The following is an 18,236-nucleotide window of genomic DNA, read 5'->3' on the forward strand; positions in this document are numbered from 1 at the left end:
TAATAGAGTTTTGAAGAATTGGGTTGTCTCTTATTTTTGGTAGGGCAGTTTTTTTTGCAAGTAAGTTCCCCTAATAATCTAAATGGAGAGCAAGGTAAAGATTCAAGTGGGTCCTCTATTCCCTTAAAGATAGCAGTGTACCCAATCATAAATGAATCTGCCATGACAGACCCAATTGAATAATATAATATTAGGAAATGCTAAACCTCCTTTTTCTTTTGGGAGCTGGAGAGTTTTCATTCTTAACCTGGGGTTTTTTTCCCTCGCCAAATGAATTTTGAAAAATCTCTTTAGTAATATACAGGGGCAACATCTGCATGATATAAAGTAATCAAGGTAAAACATTAATTTTTATTAAGTTAATCCTACCTGTCCAAGTAATTGGCAAATCCATCCACCTGTTAAGATCACTCTTGATATCTTTGTGAACAGAGCTGAAATTCCGTCTCAATAAACTATTCATATTTTGGGAAACAGAAATGCCCAAGTATGAGAATCCAGAAACAGACCAATGAAATGGGAAGTTTGGTATGTTTGGTACATTGTCGCCATATCCAACTGGCATTGCCATTGACTAACTAAAATTAATCTTGTAAATCCCATGTTCATCGGCCGCGCCCCCATCCACACCTTCGACCAGGAGCGGAGCGGACAACGCGGATGACAGCAGGAACCTGCCAGGGGCAATGGCGTTGGGACCAGCGGCCCAACAAGCAAAACCAGAAACGCAAGAGTGGTACGAGTACAACACAGCTACAGACCCGGCATTGTGGAAAGACACAAGCAGCGACGAGATAAAGACCGCTCATATTCAGAGAGGCGCTGCACAATTTCATAATTGCAGATCGACCTATCCAGCTTCTGCGAGGGACAGCGCTATTGGAGGTAAAAATCACCACTTTACCAATGATTTGAGGTACTGCTGTTTGCCAAACGGACAGAAAGTGACGAGAGATTGGATTATGTACTCCCCCTCAAATGGAAATATATATTGTTTTGCTTGTAAACTTTTCTCTAAGCATCATAATCAGTTTGTTGAGGGCTTTAGTTACTGGAAACATTCAGAACGCATCAGGGACCACGAGAGGAGTGAAGAGCATAAGGCCTGCATGTTATCCTTACTCCACAGGGGAATGTGCACTGGGACTGTTGATGTTCCCATGGCAACAGTGATGGAAGGTGCAAGGCAATACTAGAGAGAAGTCCTCAAGAGAGTTGTTGCTGTCATAAAATTTCTGGGGGAGCGGGAGCTTCCATTTAGAGGAGATAATGAATTGCTGGGGTCATCTGATAATGGAAATTTCCTTGGTATATTGGAACTGATTGCCCTTTTTGATCCATTTTTGGCTGGACATATAGAGAAGTATGGACAGAAAGGCCGGGGAAGTGTGTCTTACTTGTCATCAACGACTTGTGAGGAATTCATTGATGTCATGGGGGATAAAACTAGACAAGTTATTGCAGAAGAAATTCAGGATGCAAAGTACTTCTCTGTTGTTGTCGACTCCACCCCAGACCTTTCACATGTTGACCAACTAACTTTTATTTTCAGGTTTGTAAACAAAGAAGGCAACATTGTTGAACGTTTTCTGACTTTTGAGCCAATTGAAAGCCATACTGGGTAAAGTTTTGCTGAATGTGTTGTTGCTATGGTGGCCAGTTTAAGCTGTCAAACTGCAGGGGACAATCATATGACAATGCTAGTAACATGTCTGGGACGTACAATGGACTACAAACACATCTGAAGAAGAGAAATCCATTATGTTCCATGCGCTGCTCACTCCCGAAATTTAGTTGGAGTCAACACCATTGAGGCTAGCAGTCCTGAGGCTGGACACTACTTTGACACTTTGCAGTCCTTGTATAACTTTTGTTCTTCCTCTACAAGCAGATGGGGAAAGGTTTTTTCGAAATACAGGAATAAGTTTAACGTTGAAATCTCTCTCAAACACAAGATGGAGCAGTCAAGCAGAATCCAGCAAAACTCTGTGGAAAAACTATTCACACATAAGAGATGCACTTGAAAAAATAGCAGGTTCACATGATGAAAAAGGGGACACTAGAAATAATGCAAGGGCTCTCACAGTGGTAAACTGGAGCAATTGGAAACAGCCTTTATGGCTAATTTCTGGGACGTAATCCTTGACAGATTCTAAGGCACAAGTGCAACGTTACAAAAAATTGATATGAACATTGTCACAGCAGTAAACCTTCTCAAGTCCTTGCGTGCCTTTGTTTCCTCACAACCTGACCATTTTGACATTTATGAGAAAGCAGCACTCAATGTAACATGTTACAAGGGTGATAAACTGTTTTTTGCTGAACCCAGTTGCCCGATGCATTATTTTAATCATATGATCACATGTGTCACGGTGGCCAATGGTTGTCAACGCTTTTGTGACATCATGGGGTTATATGCGTTGAGCTGGCCAAACAATTCCAAACCTGTGTGTGATGTCATGTGGTCAAGTGGGTTGGTGTAACCAATCACCACCAGCTGGTGGGTATATCAGGCCTCTGTGGCTCACTCTCAATCAAGCATACGAAAGACTGACCGAGACAGAGAGAGACTTGAGACACACAGAGAGAGAGACTTGACAGAGAGAGAGACTTGACAGGTTTGCACCTTCCGAACGACTGTTCGCACCTTCCAGCGATTTTCTTGTCCTGACTGTCCAGAAGTGCAAACATTCATCACCAATACACTTCAGAAATTGCAAACAATGGACCTTACCACACCCACAGAAGCCAACCCAGGACACACTCTGTCCCACCCCAACCCATCCACTTCTGCTGAGACATCAACCGCCTCCACCACTGAAAAAATTGATAGCCTCATTATTAAGAACATATTTGATCAAGTAAACCACCTCTTTTCAGAACTCTGCAAATAAACCCAGTCTTCCCCACTCAATGACGCTATTGCACAAATGAAAACTACTCTAACCACCATGGAAAAGATCCTGTTGCATGAACAAGACCCCCACGCCCCTTCTCCATCCCTCCCAGACAGCTACTTAAACATTGTGAACACAAACATACACAAATACCACACATTTAATACAGGTCCCAGGAAAAGAGCAAGGAGGGAATCAAACAAACAACAAATTACACCAATCGTTCTAGAAAACTACAAAAAAACCCAACCATTCCTTCTCAACCAACACATCCATTCTCACAGAAATTCAAAGACTCAAGCCACTAGCAACGCTGCTAAAACTGGTTCACATGCGAAATGGCAATATTCTTATTTTTCCCAAGGACATCCCCTCCCTCAACAATCTACTTTAACCACGGCCAGAAGACTCATTCAACGGAGCACAATTCACCTGCAGACTCGCAAGAAAACAAAGCGGCACCCCCCCATCTGAACCACCATCCAAAGTACTGGTCATCAAAGGAATACACACCAGCATCACAGAAGAACAGTTGAAACAAGAACTGGAAAAACAAGGCATCAATACCATCAGGATACGGCCAGATCATGAGCAAAACCACCCAGCAACCGACAACGTTCATCAAGATCCATCTCACTAACCCCGACCACTCTGCCGGCCTTCTCCACGAAGGTTTCTTCATGGACCTCTTCCAATACCGAGTGGAGAAGGCCAGGCCCCCACCCACCGTCAAACAATGCTTCAAATGTCAACAGTTCGATCATATATCCACCAACTGTACCAACCCTGTCGTCTGCCTCAGATGTGGAGAAAATCATCACCATAAAAACTGCACCAAAGAAAAAAGAGAAGCCAGATGTGCCAACTGTGCTGGTGAACACTCTGCTGCCTCCAAATCCTGCCCAGTTTACCTCTCACACACAACCGCATCAGTAGGAAAACCACCATCACCCAACAGCCAGCCTGTAATTTCAAGCCCCGCCTTCGGCCAGCATCATGACAACACTGACTTCACCCACCTACGAGACGATCTCAGAAAACTCACCTTGGACAAAGACAAAACAGAAGAAGTCATCAGGAGCATCAGGAGATACATAAAACCCAACCGGTGAACCAACACTTTCATCAGGAGCAATACATCTGACAACTATTTATCTTCACAATGGCCTCCACCTCATTTCATTCACATAAACATCAGAGGAATACGAGCAAACAAAGAAGAACTCATCCAACTACTCCAAGAAAAAGACATCTTCATAGCCTCCATAAATGAAACAAAAATCTCACAAATACGCATCCCTGGCTACAACATCATCAGCAAAGAACGACAGACAGGACATGGAGGAGGAGTAGCAATCCTGATACGAAAAGGCATTGAATACAGCCAAATGGACTACAACCTCCCACCAGAAAAACTTAATGGAAATTAATTCAAATTTCTCACACCACCCCATCATAGTCTCCAGTGTCTACTGCCCCCCTGGAATAAAACCCTCAGCTGATCTGTTCGCAGCCATCTCCAACTCCAGCTGCTCTCTCATCATGGGAGATCTCAATGCAAAACACATCAACTTTTACTGCAGCAGAACCAGCTCAAGTGGCACAGCACTCCAACAGATTCTCAATAACAATAACCTATCAATCATCAACACCAATGAACCCACCTATATATCGCCTGCAACTGGCAGCGCTGACATCCTGAACCTAATTCTCTGCACCCCTGACCTGGCTTCAAAACTCACTACCACAAACCACCTCAACAGTGATCACCTACCCATTCTCACCACCTTCTCCTTTAACCTCCAAGCCATCCAAAGCAAGAAATATAACTACAGAAAAACAGACTGGGAAATCTATAGAACAAATATGCAATTTTTCTATATATTTAAGTACAGATGGGGTGTATGGGCTTAAGGTGTTTGGGTGAACTAGGATGCTTATGCGTTTTTATTTTAAAACAACAGTTTCTCCACAGTAAAAGGGTTTGAGATGGTTTCTTTTTTCGGAAACTATTTCCCCAGCTTTAGAAAACATCCTCTCGCAGGGCACAGAGGATGCTGGTGTTGCCAGGTACTCGTTTGCCAGCTTGTATAGGTTCTGGTATACAGCTTTGTGTGTCGTCCAGTACACCAGAGGGTCCTGTGATCGTTCAAGTGGAGGAGCTGACAGATAACACTGCACCTCCACTATGGCATCAGCCATAGCATTGCTGGATGCCCTCGCTTCTTCAGCGTCCCTGTCCAACAGCTTCCACAGGTCAATGACTGAAAATGAAACATTAGATAAAGTTTAGTCCGTACATGAAAAAATGCAAATAAAGTCTATTGATCCAAATTCTATATTTTTTGTACCTTGGGAAGATGCAGCTGGTTCTGGCTGTGCTCTTGAAGTAGATGGCGGCTCCTCTTCATGCGGTACATTCCGCAACAATCCAAGATTTAAAACACACAGATTTTAACAGGCGCACATCTGACTCGGCATTTTCAGGGCTTTGGAATCTGAGTGTTTTAAATCTTGGATCAAGTAATGAAGACAATGAGAAGATACTTGTGCGGGTTAAATCGGGTTATTGCATTACTCCTTTCAAAGTGCACTCGGGCTGCAACAATTAGTCAACATCGCACTATTGCCGACTGAGTGCTGAGGTTAGTGTCACACCTTGTTTACATTCGACAAGGAACAAAGAAGAAAAAGGAACAAATTATGACAGGCCGGACAGAAGACAAGGCTCGATAACTCTGACTCAAAGTTTCTGAAGTTTGGCTACGACAGTGATGCACGAACACCTTAAATGCCGACACCCCGGAGCCGCTGTATCATCACACAAGCAGAGAGGAGTTCACAAATAACGTTGAGTATCGATATTTTGTAGATGTTTGGTCTCATTTTTGTAGTCTTTGGTATGGTCTGTTTAAACCACAACATCCAATTGTCAGAGTCATTTGAACAGCAGGCACCAAAAGTAGTATTCTAATATCTGGGATCAAAAACAAAGTTCTGTGAGTTGCTGAAAGAAGAGTTCAACCAATCCAAAACACGAGTGTCCAGACTTTATCGGTTGCACCAAAACCAAGCCAGGATGAGCTGGCACGGATTCATCAATCCAGGTGAAACTTATCCTGGATAATGCGTACAGGCTGCTTTCTTCAATAGAACATAAATAGGAGCAAATAAAAGAGAAAGGCAACACGACCACTGTTACAGAAGCTCACGAGATACTAAGTGCTGGTTGTCTAATTATGTAAATAGCAGAGTGGCACCAGTCAGAGTGCCTCTAAAAGTCTCCCACAAATGGCTCAAAGGTTGATTTAAATTGCTTTCCTTTATTCTTTGATTGAGATTGATTTGAGTTGGTGAAGCATATATATATATGTATATATATATATATATATATATATATATATATATATATATATATATATATATATATATATATATATATATATATGCATACATATATATATATATATGTATGTATGTATGTATGTATGTATGTATGTATGTATATATATATATATATATATATATATATATATATATATATATATATATATATATGTATGTATATGTGTGTGTGTGTGGTTCTGGAAAAAAGGACAGTAAACAACCAAACCAAGGCTCAAGAACAGCATGGTAGACCATAACATGGCATAAATGAACCCAAGTTATTAGTATCAAGTTATAGTCAAACTGTTTATATAAAGCGAAACTCACTTTTCTCTGGACGCACACCGTGACACATGCATTTACCAGCAACCTCCTCTGAGTGGAGCAGAACGCTCAGCACACCTGGTCTGCTCCCTCTCAGCCCTCTCCCCAGCAGTGCTCCCAGTGGCAGGGCCCTGCCTTGTCTGTCCTGTCTCCTTCAGAACAACCACAGTCATAAAATTACGGAAGCGTATTGCTGCCACCCTAGAAAAAAAACAGGGCTCAGTATCACGTTATAACGTGATAGTTTCATGTTATAACGTGATAGTTTCAGGTTTTTACGTTATAACGTGAAATTTTTTATGTTATAACGTGATAATTTCACGTTTTTACGTGATAATTTCACGTTTTTATGTGATAATTTTCACGTTATAACGTGAAAATTAGGATGCAGTTGAACTTGTACCCATGGAGCCTTCCGTGCCCCTCCAGCTGATCAATGAGAAAACGACGCAACTTCAATCGGGTCGGATTCATTCTTCCTACGATGCAATCCCATACTGTTGGATTTTGTATTGTTCTCATATTATTTTGTTTTATGATTTTATTTTGAAGTTAATCAGGCAGTGGGGGTCACATGATCCATTAACACCAATAAGGTGTATGAGCGCGTTTTGTTGTTCTCTGTTGTATTATGGGATGTTTCGATGCCGTGAAAAAAGAGCTCTGTCCACGAACGTATTCATGTGATATATATAATAAAGAAAAGTTATTAAAGAAAGAAACGGTATCAAGTATTTCCCTCCAACTATGGACGAGCTGCCAGTTCCAACACATACATCTCAAAATCCTCCTCAAAGTACACAAACTTATGTTAATTTCCTCGATGGTGCTTAATAAATTGAAGATCTCATCAAACCAAGTTTAAAATAGTTTAATCAACTCATGCAGACGAGACATGGTGCCTCCGTTTGACTCACTCCATTTAGTTTCACGACAAAACATGAAAAATTGTACGTTAAAACGTGATAGTTTCACGTTTTAATGTGATACTTTTACGTTAAAATGTGAAACTATTACGTGATACTGAGCCCTGTTTTTTTCCCCTAGGGTGGCAGCAATGCGCTTCCGTATAAAATAAAATAAAATGCTCCTCTGCTGTGGTATATGTTATTGTGCAAGTGTCTCAATCTCCATGGTAAATTATGTCATAACAGATCTCACTTTCCCTTCTCTCACTTTTGTGCTACCAGATCATGGATGAGTTGAGCCATGATAGCTAAGATATCCCAACTCACTCCCTTGTCCTAGTTTTGTGCAACGGGCCACTGGACGTCAGGGCCAGAATGATGCTATGGACAATGCAGACACTGATGATGGATGGAGCTGCTCAGTGGAAAGAGAGTGAATATGGCATATTAGCTTTCATAATTACTTTTGCAAACACAGTTGTCCCGCTCGAGGATCACTTCAGGGCCGTAGACCTGATGAAAAACAAAGCAAAAACAAAAAAATTGCAAATTTTTAGATTAAACATGCATTTAACATTAAGACTTGCATTGTAAAAGTAACAAAATTTGGCCATAAGAAATTTGTGCGTGTCTCCTTTTTTTCTTCCCAAGACAGGTGGGACAGGCTCCAGCAGTGCAGGTTCAGCATTGACACAAAAGGAAGGATGTTTATTTTGACTTTGATCAGACTATTAAACGTGATGAAACTTTGATCAATACCTGGTGCAGACCAGAGACAGTGATTGAATAAACAATTATTCCCAATTGTGAACAAGCCTTGCAAATTGTGGAAATACACCAGAAACGGCACACTCTCAGCACCCTTCCATCACGTCCTCACTGAGGATTCAAGAGTTGCTGCGTTCCTTAGTAGCGCTCATGCTTTGAACAGACACACTGACAGAGGACGTCGGACTGGTCTCACTGACACAAACATTGACATTGACTGAGAGTGGACAGGTTCGCACCTTCCAGCAATTTTCTGCGAACACACAGCGCCTGCAGCCCCGGCTGCTCCGGGGCGTCATGGAGTTCTTCCTGTTTATTTCTTTTCAACCCTGCTCCCTACGTTGACATGACAAAAATAGATTTCACTTTGAATCTCAAACTATGATGAACAAAATGCATCTATACTTTAAATACCTGCATTTTGCATGATGCCAGCAGTTCGCGTTATTGTTTTTTTCTTTTTTACACACATCGATACTTCGAGACACTGTCCCAACAGTGTCTCGAAGTATCGATGTTTTTTTTTCATTGTTGTTTTCTTTAAAAACATGCGAAAACTACCTGGGTTGTCACGCGATCTTGCAATCCTCGCGTGAACCGATCGAGCTGCTGCGCGAGACGCTCCACTCATAAAACACGTCCTGTGTGGGAGGCTGCTGGAGCGTGAGCAGAGTGTCAACGCGGTCGCTCTGCTGACGCTCTGCAGACGCTTCTGGTGTAAAACAGGGGTCAGAGGGCGGATAATTTCTCGCTCTGCCTGTATGAGGAAAGTGAAATACAAAAAGATTGATGATCTATCCTCAGAAATTAAGACTCTGAATGGACTCATATCTGTCTCTACGACCCCTGATTTGATTAGGAGAAGAGTAAGCATTCAAACTGAAATTGACCTCATAACCACTACTCAAGCGGAGAAGCTCATTCTTAAATCTCGTAGTAGATTTTATGAAGAAGGGGATAAACCTTCCAAACTATTAGCTAACCAACTTCGTCAGAAAGCAGCATCCCATAATATTTCACAAATTAGGCTATCCGATGGCTCTTTAACAGAAGATCATCAATCTATTAACAATTGCTTTAAAGAGTTCTACTCTAAATTATACTCCTCAGACAGAACTTTGGATCATGACAAATTTCACTTCTTTTTCTAATTTAAACATTCCTACAATTGACCCCGATTCTAAAGTGCGATTCGAACAAGATCTGACATTAGAAGAAATTAATAATGGTATTATGTCCCTTCAAAGTGGAAAAGCCCCTGGCCCTGATGGGTTCCCAACTGATTTTCATAAAAAATTTAAAGATAAACTTGCTCCTCTTCTGGTGAACAATATTCTTCCACCGGCGCTTCGCCAGGCGTCTATTATACTATTACTGAAGAAGAATAAAGATCCTCGTGATTGCTCATCTCATAGACCAATTAACCTGACAAATTGTGATGGCAAAGTATTTTCAAAGGTTATTGCTCTCCGGCTTGAAAAAGTTCTTCCTCGTATCATCTCTGAAGATCAGACTGGATTTGTCCAGGGTAGACTATCCTTTTTTAACCTGAGACGACTTTTTAATATCATTTATACAGAACCTAGCACTCCATCATCAGAAGCAGTAATATCAGTTGATGCTGAAAAGGCGTTTGATCGGGTTGAATGGAAGTACCTTTTTTATACACTTAGCAGATTTGGTTTCGGCCCTAATTTCATCCAATTGATAAAGCTTATCTATCTACACTGACCCAACTGCTTTTGTTTATACCAACGTCATCTCGTCTGAGTATTTCTTTGTGGTTAAAAGACAGGAATGAGAAGATCCCTGCATGGCTCAGAATCAAAAAGAATAGTAGCAGGCCACATTCACTCTCAGCATTACTTTGTGCACCATTACCGCCACTAGTTAATAATATTAAGGGTAATATAATTACTCCTCCATCACATTACCACTGGATCAAGGATGTTATGTTCAATATCAAACTGGAAAAACTCAAATGCACTCTCAATGGCTTCTCTGACCGATTCCACAAAACCCGGGACCCCCTAATAACATATGTAAATAATCTCCCTGGCCTAGAATTGAAACATTAAGTGTTTACTCCTGCTCTGTTCAAAGCGAACTGCTTTTTGTTGATGTTTAATTTATTTTATCTTATTTTGTTTTATTTTATTTATTTATTTATTTTTACATTTGTGTGTGTGTATGTGCGCGTTGTTTGTAACCCCTTTTTTTTTTTTTTTTTTTTTTTTGTTGCTTTGACCTTGGCTTTGGTTTGTTATTGTTCTCTTCTACTTGGGGTGTTTGTTTGTTTGTTTGTTTTTTCTCTCTCTCTTTTCTCTACTACACTGTTTGTAATATAGAAAGTGTGTTCTTTATATATGTATATGCAAAATCACAAATAAAGTGTTAAAAAATAGAAAGAAAGAAAAAAACTTAGGCGTTGGATAATGTGAGTTAATTTAATTAAGAATTCTGTGCAGTTTCGATTCACCGCACACAATAATCCATGTACAAAAATGTCTGCAATACTAGAAAGTAACTGTAACGTCAAGGCTGTCCGCCCATCGCCTCCTGTCATTTGATGCTTGTATCTTCCCAACTGATGTTCAAAGGCATTAATGCGTTCGCGTATTATGGTTGATTAGTGGTAGGTATTAAATTATAACAAAAAGATGTTTCACCAATTACACCAAAATTCAGAAGAGGGCAACCACACAGTCGACTTTGCATATTGCCTGTATGGATACGAGCCTCCCACCGACTACGAGATCGTTGTTCTTTGACCGGAGCAGACAGAATGCCTGAGCCGATAACTAAATGCCGATCGATTGCGCGACGTCTCGTGTCCAAAAAACATGATGACAACGCGATGACAACCGCCGGCAAAGGCGGCAAAAAGAAGAGGACTAGGAAGGAGAGTTACGCCATCTATGTGTATAAGGTGTCCAAAGGCATTTTCTTTGTAATTATGCAAAACCAAACAAGTTAAATAAATAAATAAATAATAATAATAATAATAATAATAATAATAATAATAATAATAATAATAAAAATAATGATAATAATAATATATAAAATCTATATTTGTGAATAACAAGCTTGGTGTTATTATAATAATAATAATAATAATAATAATAATAATAATAATAATAATAATAATAATAATAATAATAATTATTATTATTGTTGTTGTTCACTCATGTAACTCATGTTTGTCATTCGAGGACTTAGTTTGCGCAGTCCGCCAGTCTCCACTTGGCGGGAGGGGAGCCTCTTTATTTCGGTCACAGACATACGGGCCAATCAGCAGAGGGCAACCACACAGTCGACTTTGCATATAGCCTGTATTTAAGAGTGTACGAGGCTGGGTAGGAGATCACTGTCCTTTGACCGGAGCAGAATGCCTGAGCCAGCCAAGTCCGCGCCCAAGAAGGGCTCTAAGAAAGCCGTCACCAAGACCGCCGGCAAAGGCGGCAAAAAGAGGAGGAAGTCTAGGAAGGAGAGCTACGCCATCTACGTGTACAAGGTGCTGAAGCAAGTCCATCCCGACACCGGCATCTCCTCCAAAGCCATGGGCATCATGAACTCGTTTGTCAACGACATCTTTGAGCGCATCGGCGGTGAGGCGTCTCGTCTGGCTCACTACAACAAGAAGTCCACCATCACTTCCAGGGAGATCCAGACCGCCGTCCGCCTGCTGCTGCCTGGTGAGCTGGCCAAACACGCCGTGTCTGAGGGCACCAAGGCCGTCACAAAGTACACCAGTTCCAAGTAGACGCCTCGTCTTTCCTGCGACCCAACGGCTCTTTTAAGAGCCACACACTCGCTCCAAAGAGATTCCACTGCCTTCTACAAAATGATGTTAACGTATGCTGTTGCAGTATTATAAACTTTATGTTCTGTCTTTCGTGCTGAATTAGTTATAGGTATTTCATACATCTCGCAACAGGAATTTGTAATTACAGCAACATCCTTACCGGCAAGAAAAAATGGGTTTAAAAAAAAAAGGTGTTGGGAAAAAAAATGGGTTCAGAAGAGGAAGAAGCCTTTATTAATCCCACTTTGGGGAATTTTGCATTAAGCATGGGGATTATATTGATTAAAAACAAAGACAGAAAATAAATTATTTATAGGCTAAGAAGGAAGAAAAAGAGTTCGATAATTAAATTATGTACACAGTATTCACATATAGGTGTTTTTTGTTACAAACAAGCGTTGCTATATTTATGTTATCACAACAATGTTTACATCACATTTTATGGATTCAAATTAAGCAGTTTTTTTATTGTGATTATCATGACATATATTGAATATTTCTCTAACATTTTGAACATATCTAACAATATTTATAAAGCAGAGTTGTTCAGATGTACTGTTTATACAAGATCAGAAGTATTGTTTTTATTGAGCAAAATATGGAGAAAATGTTTAGTTGAAATAAACTATTCAGAATCCATGTAGACTTACTGTTGACTATGTAAAATGTATCTATATGTTATACTGCCAGGTTATATGGTGCTCATCTGTTGTCGGTGGAGGTGTGTGTGATTACACATCCTCAAACAATATTGCAAAGCTTTTTTGTACATCATCGCTTGCAGGGCTTTAATGATTAAAACACACACACACACACACAAAGATTCTGAAGATGCTGAAAAGTAGTTAGTAGTGGTTCCATCTGAAAATTGTTCATAAAGTATCACGTAAAAATGTGAAACCATCACGTTGTAACGTGATACTGAGCCCTGTTTTTTTCCCCTAGGGTGGCAGCAAAGCGCTTCCGTATAAAATAAAAGAGATAGCATGGCAAAGTTTTGTAGACACAGATACACACTCACTGGTCAGTTGGAACCATTGCAATTTTCCATCCAAATAGTTCAATAATTAACATATCCAAATTGGCAATGTTTGGAGATGTCTCATTCTGAGTATGAAGTTTTTTGAAACTGCAGGTGAAAATGACTGAAAATGTAAGTGAAATGTTGTAAATGTAACTCCACCAGGCTCTAAAACTCTAATGAAATAGATGAGCCCACTGACTTCATTGAAGTTCAGTTTGGGATTAATAAAGTTCCTCTTTGGTTTGCTCCTCTGCTGTGGTATATGTTATTGTGCAAGTGTCTCAATCTCCATGGTAAATCATGTCATAACAGATCTCACTTTCCCTTCTCTCACTTTTGTGCTACCAGATCATGGATGAGTTGAGCCAGGATAGCGAATAAATAAAAATATCCCAACTTACTCCCTTGACCTAGTTTTGTGCAACGGGCCACTGGACGTCAGGGCCAGAATGATGCTATGGACAAAACAATGCAGACACTGATGATGGAGCTGCTCAGTGGAAAGAGAGTGAATATGGCATATTAGCTTTCATAATTACTTTTGCAAACACAGTTGTCCCGCTCGAGGATCACTTCAGGGCCGTAGACCTGATGAAAAACAAAGCAAAAACAAAAAAATTGCAAATTTTTAGATTAAACATGCATTTAACATTAAGACTTGCATTGTAAAAGTAACAAAATTTGGCCATAAGAAATTTGTGCGTGTCTCCTTTTTTTCTTCCCAAGACAGCTGGGACAGGCTCCAGCAGTGCAGGTTCATCACTGACACAAAAGGAAGGATGTTTATTCTGACTTTGACCAGACTATTAAACGTGATGAAACTTTGATCAATACCTGGTGCAGACCAGAGACAGTGATTGAATAAACAATTATTCCCAATTGTGCACAAGCCTTGCAAATTGTGGAAATACACCAGAAATGGCACACTCTCAGCACCCTTCCATCACGTCCTCACTGAGGATTCAAGAGTTGCTGCGTTCCTTAGTAGCGCTCATGCTTTGAACAGACACACTGACAGAGGACGTCGGACTGGTCTCACTGACACAAACATTGACATTGACTGAGAGTGGACAGGTTCGCACCTTCCAGCCATTTTCTGCGAACACACAGTGCCTGCAGCCCCTGTTTATTTTTTTTCAACCCTGCTCCCTACGTCGACATGGTCAAACAAATGAGGTAACCAAGGCACTTCTGTTTCTGTTCTATTTAATCACCTTAAATTAACATACCACTAGTTCACAAAAGCACCTGAAACACACATGCACCTTCTGAAGTTACTAAGCACCCCCTCCCCTCTTCTTCCCCCACCACCACTTCCCTGCACATATAGAATCCTCAGTTACTCTTGTCTCCACTCAACCATGAAAGAAAAGGAAAAAAAATACAATAAAACAATAACTAAAAATACCCCCTCCACGACCAATCACTCCAATAGAGAGAAAACAAATTTGGACTGCAGCTTTTGGTCAGTCATCTGACTCCAAACCCAAAAAATCCCAAATCCAGAAACCCAACCGAGAAAGACAGAGTCTTGACTCTCCAGAAGTGCAAACATTCATCACCAATACACTTCAGAAATTGCAAACAATGGACCTTACCACACCCACAGAAGCCAACCGAGGACACACTCTGTCCCACCCCAACCCATCCACTTCTGCTGAGACATCAACCGCCTCCAACACTGAAAAAATTGACAGCCTCATTATTAAGAACATATTTGATCAAGTAAACCACCTCTTTTCAGAACTCTGCAAATACTTAAACATTGTGAACACAAACATACACAAATACCACACATTTAATACAGGTCCCAGGAAAAGAGCAAGGAGGGAATCAAACAAACAACAAATTACACCAATCGTACTAGAAAACAACAAAACCCCCAACCATTCCTTCTCAACCAACACATCCATTCTCACAGAAATTCAAAGACTCAAGCCACTAGCAACGCTGCTAAAACTGGTTCACATGCGCAATGGCTATATTCTTATTTGAATATAGCCATTGTGAAAGTAGATTGTTGAGGGAGGACATCCCCTCCCTCAACATCTACTTGCACCATGGCCAGAAGACTCATTCAACGGAGCACAATTCACCTGCAGACTCGCAAGAAAACATAGCGGCACCCCCCCATCTGAACCACCATCCAAAGTACTGGTCATCAAAGGAATACACACCAGCATCACAGAAGAACAGTTGAAACAAAAACTGGAAAAACAAGGCATCAATACCATCAGCATACACCGGATCATAAGCAAAACCACCCAGCAACCGACAACGTTCATCAAGATCCATCTCACTAACCCCGACCACTCTGCCGGCCTTCTCCACGAAGGTTTCTTCATGGACCTCTTCCAATATCGAGTAGAGAAGGCCAGGCCCCCACCCACCGTCAAACAATGCTTCAAATGTCAACAGTTCAATCATATATCCACCAACTGTACCAACCCTGTCATCTGCCTCAGATGTGGAGAAAATCATCACCATAAAAACTGTACCAAAGAAAAAAAGAGAAGTCAGATGTGCCAACTGTGCTGGTGAACATTCTGCTGCCTCCAAATCCTGCCCAGTTTACCTCTCACACACAACCGCATCAGTAAGAAAACCACCACCACCCACACCAGTAAGAAAACCACCACCACCCACCAGCCCACCTGTAATTTCAAGCCCCGCCTGCGGACAGCATCATGACAACACTGACTTCACCCACCTACGAGACGATCTCAGAAAACTCACCTTGGACAAAGACAAAACAGAAGAAGTCATCAGGAGCGTCAGGAGACCCAACCGGTGAACCAACACTTTCATCAGGAGCAATACATCTGCCAACTATTTATCTCCACCACATTTCTACACATAAACATCAGAGGAATACGAGCAAATAAAGAAGAACTCATCCAACTACTCCAAGAAAAAGACTTCTCCATAGCCTCCATAAATGAAACACTCCTCTCAAAAATTTTAACAAATATGCATCCCTCGCTACAACATCATCAGCAAAGAACGACAGACATTATAAGCGAACTAATTTCTCCCAAACAGACAAAACAACAACAGATTGGGAAAGGAAACCCAAACTCCCCGGTTAGCGCTAGCAATGATCCAAGTGAGGATGCTAACTTTGCTAACAACATGCAAGCACTGGCGAAAGCAGTCTCTGCCTACAAGCCTCTATTGATTCATTTCAGGAGGAAAACCGGGCGTCCATCGCATCTCTACATGAAACACTCAACATGTATGGTCAACGAATTACTGACATTGAAGATGGAATGACCGAGTTCGACAAAAGACTGGACAGTTTGGAAACTTCCTGAACTTTATTGGCTAAGGAAAACGATGCCTTGAAGGAGAAGGTAGCGTACTTAGATAATTACACTCAACGACAATATACGTATTGTAGGGATACCAGAAGATGCAGAGAGCCCACGACCGTCAGAATTCATGGCCATGCTACTTGTGGACGTGCTTGGAGAAGACAGTTTTGAGAAGCCACCATCGGTGGACAGAGCTCATAGAAGTTTGGCCCCAAAACCAGCAGATGGCGACAATAAATCACGTGCGATTATTGTCAAACTTCATTGCTTTCAAACTAAAGAGATGATCCTACGCCTCGCCAGACAGAAGGGTCCGCTTTCCTACAACGGAGCAAGAGTTCACATCTTTCCAGACTACAGCCCGGATGTCAACAAACGACGTGCAGCCTTCTCCGACTCCAAAAAGAAGCTCCACGCCGCAAAGATCCAGTTCGGCCTCTACTATCCAGCCACACTACAGTTCACACACAACGGGAAGCGCATGAAGTTCACCGACCCTGCAGCGGCACTAACGTACATCGACAAAATTGTCGCTTCTGAGGACAGAGGCTCTGCTTCACACGCTGCAGAGGACAAATGAGGTAAAAGCAGTCTCTGTGTGAACATGTGCATACATCACACAACAATACGGGCAACCTACTATAACTTTGATTTGCGTAATCATTTACTTTTATGATCATCACCGTTTTCATTATATTGACGTTCTTGCTGTTCAAAGGTTCATCAATGGTTAAACATGTTTCAGTATTGCAGGTAGCATGCAAATTCAGGTTTGCAGCAGTTTGATGTTTTCTGGGGGGGATAGCCTTTTTAAGGCCTGTTTCTGTGTTGCATGTAGTTTTGATGTGATATGTTTTTTTGTTTTTTGTTTTTTTGCACCTACCTATTAATCTTTCTATCTTCCAAATGGAGTAGACGCTTACATCTCTGATTTTATTTGTTTTAATGGCGCAGAGTAATTTACAACTTCTCCCAGGTAAAGACGTTATGAAAATTATAAGTTGGAATGTTAAGGGTTTGAATCAAGCAAATAAAAGGAAAAGGGTTCTCTCTCATTTACAACATCTTGGTGTTGGTATTGCTTTCATACAGGAAAACCACTTTTTAAATCGAGACCACTTAAAAATACACAAAGATTGGGTGGGGCAAACATTTCACTCACAATTTAACTGTAAAAGTAGAGGAGTTGCTATTCTTATCCACAAAAGAATCCCCTTTCTTGTGTCAAAAACTATACTGGACCCGAATGGCAGATATGTGATGATTGTGGGAAAGCTGTTTAAACTTTGCTTAGTATTGGTTAATATTTATGGCCCGAACTTTGACGATTAGATTTTTAAAAAAAAACTAAAACACAAGGTAACATCCCTAATTTGGACGCTCATCACTTGATTTTGTCTGGGTATTACAATTTGGTGATGGACACTACTTGGGATGCTCTTCTCAGTCAGTAATAAGAACATCTAAATCTACACAAATAGTTCAGTCATTCATAGATATGCATAAACTTGTAGACCTATGGAGATATAAACATCCCACTAAGAGGGAGTATTCATATTACTTTAGTGTACACAAATCATTTTCCAGGATAAACTTTTTTTTTAGTTGATCCCAATCTGTTGAGTATTATCACAGATTGTAAATATGATCCAATTATTATTTCTGATCATGCCCCTGTGAGTATTAAAGTGACTCTCCTGATCCAGAGGACAAAACGGACATGGCAGCTTGATACACCTCTGCTGGCAGATGAAGACTTTGTGAAGTTCATTACGGAAGAAATATATTTTTTCCTACAGGTAAATAGGA

At 40.8% G+C, this 18,236-nt stretch overlaps 1 protein-coding gene and 1 long non-coding RNA gene across 2 annotated transcripts in view; one reads left to right on the top strand and one right to left on the bottom strand.

Annotated features, from left to right (window-relative positions):
• LOC142889198 (uncharacterized) overlaps positions 1-18,236 on the bottom strand; it is a 265,120-nt gene that overhangs the window by 30,051 nt on the left and 216,833 nt on the right. The window lies entirely within an intron of this gene.
• LOC142888968 (histone H2B) lies at positions 11,669-12,167 on the top strand. Its single transcript, XM_076027468.1, has one exon. It carries the CDS (start codon positions 11,673-11,675, stop codon positions 12,045-12,047), a length of 375 nt encoding a protein of 124 aa, XP_075883583.1. The 5' UTR covers positions 11,669-11,672; the 3' UTR covers positions 12,048-12,167.

Source organism: Nelusetta ayraudi, unplaced genomic scaffold, assembly GCF_046127955.1.
Source record: "Nelusetta ayraudi isolate G7.1 ecotype Tasmania unplaced genomic scaffold, CSIRO-AGI_Nayr_v1 ptg000021l, whole genome shotgun sequence".
Taxonomy (NCBI): Eukaryota; Metazoa; Chordata; class Actinopteri; order Tetraodontiformes; family Monacanthidae; genus Nelusetta; species Nelusetta ayraudi.

What these genes read in the sequence shown, in the direction of transcription:
- LOC142888968 (XM_076027468.1), top strand. Translation starts at nt 11,673, where the DNA reads ATGCCTGAGCCAGCCAAGTCCGCGCCCAAGAAGGGCTCTAAGAAAGCC.